Source organism: Cynoglossus semilaevis, chromosome 7 (genome assembly GCF_000523025.1).
Source record: "Cynoglossus semilaevis isolate Cse_v1.0 chromosome 7, Cse_v1.0, whole genome shotgun sequence".
NCBI classification, from domain to species: domain Eukaryota; kingdom Metazoa; phylum Chordata; class Actinopteri; order Pleuronectiformes; family Cynoglossidae; genus Cynoglossus; species Cynoglossus semilaevis.
The window spans coordinates 5644795-5654172 of NC_024313.1; the positions used below are offsets into that span (position 1 = coordinate 5644795).

The following is a 9378-nucleotide window of genomic DNA, read 5'->3' on the forward strand; positions in this document are numbered from 1 at the left end:
GGAAGGTAAACTTTATACAAGTGTTTCAGAAGTTTAGGTGAGTTATGATCTAAATCATTCATGTGAAACGATTCCTGAGTCACTGAGAAGTCCAGACTGATTCTTTATCCAGTTCAAATGAACAGCTCCACCGGTGACTGACAACTGTAGCAGCAACATAAGCTGATGAGGTGATAGAGATACAGTCTGGACCAGAGTGTATTATCTCAGGTTGACCTTCACTGTCTCTGTGTGAAGGACGCTGCCATGAGACACGACTCCAGACTCCGGCTTTGTGTTTCAACACTGACTTATATACAGTAGATAGTCTGAAAATGAACATTATATAAAAGAAAACCTACATTTTTGAAGATGTCTCTTTTATCTATGCAGTTTAACTTTATTTTTCGAACTTAAAAAATGTTCTGGTGGAAACAAACATTCCCCTAATTTTTCCATCGTTCCTAGAATCCTATCCCGACCGTGCGCTCCCTGAACACGTCTGTAATACCTTTCCTTTTCAGGTCACAGGAGGATAAACACAGGAGCGGAGCCTGGTTCAAGGAACAGTCCTGTTGTTCTTTACTCCACACTAACATCTGCTCTGTTTCTGTTACGCTCACGTAAAAAATAATGACTGTAGTGAATGATCAACACTGATGAACATGAGATTAATATTTCTGAGTGCGAGCCAAAATAAAACTTTTGTCATTAATGTAAAAAAAAAAAACTCAGCTCATGCAACAGGGTTTGTTTTTTTAAAAAACAAAACAAATATCCTTTAAGGAGAGTTGCAGATTTTTCTTTTTTTTTTTTTTTTTTCAAATTTTTTTTTAACTTTTTTTATAAGATTTTATGCTAAAGTTACATTTTCCCTCTAGGCCAATTTCACCATCTTGCTCTGCTCTTTCTTCTTAGTTTTTTTTTTTTTTTGACTAAATTGTAGCTATTTTTCTATATAAGCACAATTTTAAATGATTATTTTTAAATAATTGTATCTTGTCTTTTCTGCCACTCATTTGTTTTTTCCCATAACCTACTTATCGTTCTGATTTATTAGTTCACTTTAAGAACGTCTGACTGAATTTTGAATCAGTAATAAATGACTAATAAGTAATACAGACACATATATGACTAATCGTCCGATTATAAACCCTTCCATCATAACCAACACATGCAGTAACATGTTTTATCCACCAGTCTCTCATCCTGTGTCTATAAATAGATCTCTGCTCTGAATTCAATAATAGTCCAAATAGATCCATTATTTAATCAGCCTTTTTAACAAGATAAATATGTCGGTGCTGATTTTACATTAAACGCCTTTTTAACAAGATAAATATGTCGGTTCTGATTTTACATTAAACAGTTTTTTTTGTTTTTTTTTAAGTATATCCATTGCTCACTGTGACTAAAGTTTCAGATTTAGAAGCCTGTGATTAAAACAACAAGTGCTGACACACATATAGTCTTTAATTATCCTGCATTTCCTTTCCACACTTGCAGCACTGATGGAGCAGCTACACATTTGTACTGTCTGGAACAGAGAAGCACTTCTCTTTTAATCTCAAATTTCCACTGGAAGGATTATGACATTAATGGAGCAGCAGTTTCCAGGCCTCACTAAAAGCCCTGGGTTGTAAAAGAGGCTCATCGTTCAGAACAGAAGCAGGACATGATATTATTGTCATTTTCCATTCAGTGGGAAACCTGCGTCCTTGCCTTTCATCAAACGAACAACACACAATCCAGATCACCGCAGTACAGACGAGAAGGCAGGCATCTTGTTCTGTATTTGTCGTTTTATAAAACGTCAGGGGAAATACTTTAGATCTCACTACTGTGTACTATTGTATTTGGAACAACTCCAAGTCCACGCCCCCAGATTTGGCTTTAGAAAAGAGGTCTAACAAACACAAAGTCATGTTTGGTTTAGTGAGTCAGGCAGCCACTCAACTTTCCATTCAAAGGGTCCAGTATGAAGCAGACGTACAGAAGGTAAACACTGGCTGCTCATGTGAACAGAGCAGCAGCAGCAATGAGAGCGGCTTCGATCAACTTTCTCAGGATTTAGCCCCGTGATTTTTGACTGTCCAAATTTAACCAAAGACTAGCTGCACATTAGCCAATGAAACCAAGTTACATTTACAAGCACGTAGTTAAAATAACGGGGGGAAATATAGTAATAAAAAAAGAAATGGCTGTTAATGAAGATGTCCTGTGAAGACTTCAGTCAGGTCCACGTAAGGAAAAGAATAATTAAAATCCCTATGATTTTAAGACTGGTCTTAAAGTTTTATTGAGTCCCCAAAGTTTTCACACTAAGTCACCGACATAATTTGCAGTTAGGACTCAGTCAAATCTCGGGGGTGAATCAAGATTTTACGATCTCACGTCTAAAGGATACAAAATCTAAGCAGTGGTTAGAAAGGCAGGTATAGGATTGAGGGTTCAAATCCAGTCCGAGGTCTTTGGAGTCCGAGTTCAGACGATACAACGTCAGAGTCGCGGTGTTTAAGTCCAACCATCTTAAGTCTAAATCAATTTTCCAAAGTCTGGGTCAGCAATACTAATATTGATTCAACTTCCTGGTGTTAGCACGCAAGTGACAGAAAAAAGATTTTAGTTGTTAGTGTTTGATTTCAAATCTAAGTCATCATGGTTCACACACCTAAATCATCCTAGTCCCAAGTCCTGGACTCTTTAAGACACTACTAAGAGTAGGGTTGTCAAGGAGGTCACAGTTCAAGGTTGATTTGAATACCCTCCACCCTTCACCCCACAAACACGGTGGGACCCGGATCACGTGACCCACAATTCTATTCAAGTGTAAACTGACGCACGCTCTCGTTGATGACAAACCATTATCTCACTGGTTGTCTTTATTTTAAGTAGATCCAGGTCAGCATGTCCACGTGGGCTACACGTGGATCTAGGAGACCAGCCGGTGTGATGACCTCGTTCAGCCTACTTCTCACCCACACAGTCCATCAATTGGGTTACAATCCAAGCAGACACCAAGCTAACAGCAGAGAGTCCCTGCCCGGTCATATTCTGTTTCAAACTCCCACACACTGACAGACGCAGCAGTAATGAGATAATCTGTGTGATTATTTTCCTGGAAAACTCAGAGTAATTACATTTGACTTCATCGTTCTGTTACGTCAGTCCAAGTTGGATCTACTGAGTGGAGCGTCCTCTCAGCTGAATCTTTGAGAAGACAGGTTTAAGCTGTGTCCAAAGTTCAAGACTGAGTAAGATTTAAAAATTCCCACCGACAGTCTGGAATGAATTATCTCTACTTGAATGGGACGAGACGTAGAGTGGAGTTCTGAGTCAGAGTCTGAAGGAGACTGTGTCCAATACAAGACCAGGTCACTGTACACGTTTGAGACAAATGAGACAAATTGAGTCGCAAAAGGTTTTAAGATCAAGTCTAAGACAAGTCAAGGTGAAGTTTGGCCTTAAATCTGACTCTCGGTCCAGAAAGAAAGGTTCATGTCGTTTTAGTCCAAGTCATCCAAGAAAACTTTGAAAAGTCGTGATCAAGCTCCATCGTTAGAGTTTGAGGTTAAGAGTTGGAGTTGGACTGAAGTCCTAGTACCTGGTCAAGTCAACAGTACCTGACCCTAAACTTCAGAAGTCCTGGACTGAGCTACTGTATAACAGAACTGTCAACTTTGGCTTTGACTCAGTAAAGTTAAAGTACTTGTATATTTAGATGTATAACAGAACTGTCAACTTTGGCTTCGACTCAGTAAAGTTAAAGTACTTCTTGGATTTCTGGGTCAAACACTATGAACTGAGCGACTGAGCAGGAACCACTGGTTCAGTTACAGAATCACTGACTGTGTTTTTAATGACCCTGAGAAGTGCAGCGTCTACCTGTCAATAACAGGTGGACATGGAGACAGCACAAGGCTCTTCAGCTGACTACAGAATAATGACGATGCTAATGCAGGTCATATCATTAATATTTCAGGAGAGGAATTCCTTAATGTTGTGCGTCTGCTGGAAACACATCCAGGTTCTGGTGCAGAATCAGCACAGAAAATACCAACATGGTGGAATCACTGATGCTTCACTGCTTCACAAACAGCACCTCAAAGTACTGGTGAGTGTGAAGATCCACTTCTACTGAGATGGAACCTCTCTCTGTGAGTCATCTGACATCCTTACAGGTTCAATCGTCTGTGATTACAGCCCCATACAGAGGCATTTGGATCCATTTTTTCCCCTTTTTTTTGCCGTTGTTCTACAGGTTTATAGACCACAACACGGCCTGACTGTCCAAATGCTGAGCTCACGTCTGCTGCTGCTGCTGCTGCTGCATCTGCACCAACGAGATCACCAAGTGATCTTCATATAAAAACGTTTTGGTGATTCACCATCATAAAATACCATGTCAGGCATGTAATTTCAAAGGAATGTTTTTATAACTGCAGGCATACGGTAACATTTATGATCTCATTCAGAATACCAGGTTTACTTATGAGGTCTAAGCCAGGGGCCACTTTAATAGTGTACAAATAATGTAATCCTGGGGCCAAATGAACCAGCTGTCTGACTGGAGGGAGGCGTCAAACCAATGTACTTGAATACATAGTACAACATTTGAAATGCACTTCTACGTTTGTCACACATTTCAGTCAAATGACATGAAACCAAAGGTTATTCATCTAGTTCTAAGTTCTGTCTAAAATTCAGTCAAAGTTGTAAAAAAAATACTACAGACTTGAAAGATGAGTAAATGTTCAAATTAAACAAAGGATTACAGAATGACATACTTATAGTATACAACAGTGATAAATATATTTTAATGTTATTAACCAGTGAAGCAAAGCTCTTCCATCGGGGTTTTGCCAGCCCTAGTGGTCCATAAAGTTATTGCACAGGTGTTGTGAATTTTCTCTTGAACAATTAGACAATTGGATTCCTTTTTAAAAATCCCTCTTTTCATTTCCACATTCATATTCAAAATAAAATGTCCATTTTAGAGTTGTAAGAGTTAGAGGAAGGGTCTGGGGCAGTGGGCCTCAAATGGTGGCCAACATTTTCCTTTTCTTTCACTCTGTGTTTTGGTCTGTGTTTTCAGCTCAGGCCAGATTTACTGACAGGCTTTTAGCGAGAATGGCACTTTTATGCCGGCAATTTTATTACATTACATATTATTACAGATGGAATGGTCTGAGCGACTGTAATACACGGACCTTTGGTTCAGTGAAACACGACGTGTCGACCTCGTCCCCCAGACTATTGGCTGGTGGAAGAGCCTCTTCATGGATCTTTAAGATCTGTCATGTGTAACCCTGATCTGGGCCATGTATTGTCTATGTGAAGCCCTCACATAACATGAAAAAACATTGTGTGTGGGGGAGTGGAGGGTGGGAGGAGGGGGGGTGACTACAGGTACAGTAAGTGACAAAAGAAGGTAATTAGAGTGAAGTAATCCTTTAATTTAGCTGCTGTAATTGCCTGTTGTATTATATGACCTGCTCGACAAAGACCACTGTCCTCTGTGTCAACATGTGTCGGAGTAAACAGCAGCAGCAGCAACAGCAACAGCATCAGCAGCAGCATCAGCAGCAGCATCAGCATCAGCAGCAGCAGCATCAGCATCAGCATCAGCAGCATCAGCAGCATCAGCAGCATCAGCAGCATCAGCAGCATCAGCAGCATCAGCAGCATCAGCAGCATCAGCATCAGCATCAGCAGCATCAGCATCAGCATCAGCAGCATCAGCATCAGCATCAGCAGCAGCATCAGCATCAGCATCAGCAACATCAGCAGCAGCAGCAGCATCAGCATCAGCATCAGCAACATCAGCAGCAGCAGCATCAGCAGCATCAGCCGCAGCCACCTGCTCATGTTGAACAAACTAACATGTTCCATAATCACATGTCATGATCTTATCAGGCCACACACACACACACACACACACCGTGAGCAGGGGCTATGACACACAGTTTCATTTGGTGCTGGTTTTATATTGTGTGTGTTTGAGGTGGTAATAAGCTGCAGTGAAGTGGTGTGAGCTGAGGACACCAGAGGACTGAGATGTTCCTGCAGCCACTTCACTGCTGCCTCAACGCCGGACTTTAAACCACACTCAGCCCCCGACCCTCCAGTGTCTTCTTGTCCTGACGGACATTTGATGGCACTGAGACAGGTTTCTCTGTGGACGGTTTCATTTGGTGGTTTTTACAAATCAATACTGTTATCATTGTTTTTTATTCTTCCTGCAGAACTACCTTTAACATTTTTTTTTTTTTGCTGTGTATTTAGTTATTTCTTGGTTGACTTTATTTTTTCCTTTGATTATTTTTAGCCTCATTTTGTAAATATTAAGACATTTTTATATTTTGTGTTTCTCCAATTCCCACCTGCAGTAACATTTCTACATCAATTTTGGCAAATTTTTAGCTATTGTTTTTCATACTTTTTTATAACTTCTAGCGATTAGCTATGTCTCAAAACTATGCCATACGATTTTATTACATTTTGACCACTAGAGGCACCCTTCTCCCTGCAGTACACTCTCATAATTAAACGTATCCCTCCTTGTTCAGGTGCTCCTCGCTGGGGTGTTTTTTCTCCTCTTGTTGTGTTTTGTCACACGGCTCCACCCCTCCTCCCCCCTTTACAGTTGGCCAGTAAATGGACACCCTGTCCTCCCTCGTCCCCTCCTCCCCTTTTCTTTTCCTGTGGAAAGTGATGACTGATTACTGATTACTGCCTCCCCCTTTCCATCTTCTTCATCTTCTTCTCATGTTAAATTATTAGTAGAGCGTGCCAAGGCCACATCTTGTCACGTGTTTTTTCTTTCCTCCATCCACCGTGGGTGAATGTACAGCCCAGAAACAGGAATTTAAATGTATATTTTATTCATAGCTTTCCTGGACATTATTTGTTTCCGTGCTATCTCCTCCACCTCCAGCGTTACATCCAGTGTGAATCCTGAAGCAGCCTCTGTCGAGATGGATGAGGCTGTTTGCTTTTTCGGCGGTGGTAAAATCACAGAGATGTTTTCACATCATGTCGTGCTCCCTGCTCCTCGGGGGTGTCCTGTGTCGGCTCACAATGTCCCGGGGCCTCGTTTCTAACAGGGCTTTAATGAGAATTTTTAACAATAAGAGGGTCAAATCTTTTTATGTGCCTCGGCCTCGGCTGATGGAAACTCTTTCCTTTTTTTTTCCACAATATATTTAGTAGAATTTCCTATTAAAATGTTTAAAAAAATATGAAAATAAACAGCTTCCCCTCGGGAGTTTAAATGTGCAAACTGTGCAAAGTAAAAAAATAATAATGACTGAACTTTTTGCACAAGAAATTGTATTTGTTTACCATCATTACCTTTGAGATTTATAGGCTAGAAAGTAGGACAGAAGAAATACATGAAACAAATTGGTAATTTTGGTGGAACAGAAAAACCAAGCAACAGTTTGAGTTATGCTAACAAGCTAGCGCAGACACTGTACATAGCACTTAGCTTATGTTTTACATATTGACTGAGGTAGCCTTGATCTACAATGAACATGTAAGGGGATATTTTCTTCTGTTAAAAATCGTCTTTTTAGACCTACACTGTGTGTGTGTGTGTGTGTGTGTGTGGTACATCACCAGGAAGCAGATGAGACAACGGAGACCAATGACTGTCAAGATGAATATATAACCAAAGACCCATAAAGCCACAAAAACACAGTAACATCACTTCCACAATCCAAAAATAGTTCCATCCAGGGCAACTGGACGGAGGTCGGTACGATGTAACTATTTTTGGATAAGACGACCTGGATGACTGAGGACCTACACAGACTCATCACTTCTACACCAGCTAAGGAGTTGTTGTGAAAGTGATGAAGACAACCATTCACACTGGCATTCACACCTACAGGTGTTTAGAGTGAACTTGATGCGACATGTTTTTAAAGAGTGGGAGGAAACCAGAGAATCTCCATAAAACACAGGAACAACGCGAACATCAAGCTAGCATACTGGTGATCTGTTAGCTGTAAGGCAATAACACCAAACACTGTTCCACCACTGCATTGCATCAATAAAGAATAAGAATATATATTAAAAGATATATTAAAATATACCAATAAAGAATAAGAATATATATTAAAATATATATCAAATCACAGACTTCAGTCTTGGGTTTTTTGTTGTTGTTTTTCAAATCACAGACTTCAGTCTTGGGTTTCTTGTTGTTTTTTATATAGAAAGTTTAATGTACTTCTTGAAGTAATCTGTAAATGAGGTGTGCACTCTGGTGTGACTCAGATAATACTTCACATCATGGCAGAGTCATATTGAGTGAACACTACAGTATCTGCACTTCTAATGTGCTGTGCCAGAAGGCCAGCGGAACAGCAAGGGTCTGGTGTTGTCATGAATACTTAATGGCAGGCTGAAACGCCAATCACTGTGTTCGCCGCAGCCTCTGGGCTCACAGTTACAGAATGTGATTACACACAGCCGGGCCTGGGTTAGTGTGCAATTAGTCGCCTGCATCTGATAGGGTTACAAGTCACAGGTCAGCACTGACAACTGGACCGGGCACTGAACACAGAAGACTGGCTCAGATTGAGGATGGAGATAAAAACGGCTTCTACACAGATGAGAGAATTAGCATATGTGACAGAGACTTTTCAGACATTTATTTTAAAAGAATTAGCATATGTGACAGAGACTTTTTAGACATTTATTTTAAAAAGCTGTCGCCTTTTCTACACTGTAAGTCTTCCTTTTAGGGCTTTCTAGTCACTGTGAAAATGTTGTCTATTAATTATTTTATTATATTATTTTACTATTGTATCTATTTATATATACAAACAGTGAAGAATTTTGCTCTTTTGATTCAATATTTAAAATAGTCTTGGGTGTGAAAACAGTGTCACGTGAGCAACAATTTCGAGCTGCTTGTGTAACAACAAGATGAGCTAAGGACCATGTGCAGCTCCAGGGCATTTTAGAGCCAAAGCAGAAGAGACAACAGGGCAAATGACTGTCTCTTAACTTAACTTTCCTGGAGCATCTTCTCTAACAACAGCCAAACTTATAACCAGAGACAGAGATGCTTGGCCTCATGAAAATCCTGTGCTTGGCTACTAAAATCTGACACTGAAACAACCCTTTTTTAAGCCAGCAACACAATCCATTAAAAAAAAAAAAAAAAAGCAACCTCCAATGACACTGATTTAAAGGACGTTTCTGCGTCGGGAATCCAACACAACAATAAAAGTGATGAATTCTAAGCACTAAAGGGCACCTTGCAAATCACAGGCAACAAGTTATAAATAGAAAGCAGTGATGTAATCATAAAATACAATTACTGGCCAATTCATTAGGTACACTCCAGATATCTAGTCAACCAATCACATGACAGCAGCTCATTCC

General features: G+C 40.1%; 1 protein-coding gene across 1 annotated transcript in view; it reads right to left on the reverse strand.

The window, feature by feature from the left end:
- Positions 1-5873: 5873 nt before the first annotated feature.
- kcnk3a (potassium channel, subfamily K, member 3a) overlaps positions 5874-9378 on the reverse strand; it is a 13931-nt gene continuing 10426 nt past the window's right edge. Inside the window, exon 4 of the mRNA XM_008313000.3 lies at positions 5874-7087. Within this exon, the coding sequence (XP_008311222.2) occupies positions 7008-7087 (80 nt within the window). The 3' untranslated portion in view covers positions 5874-7007. The remainder of the gene's footprint in view (positions 7088-9378) is intronic.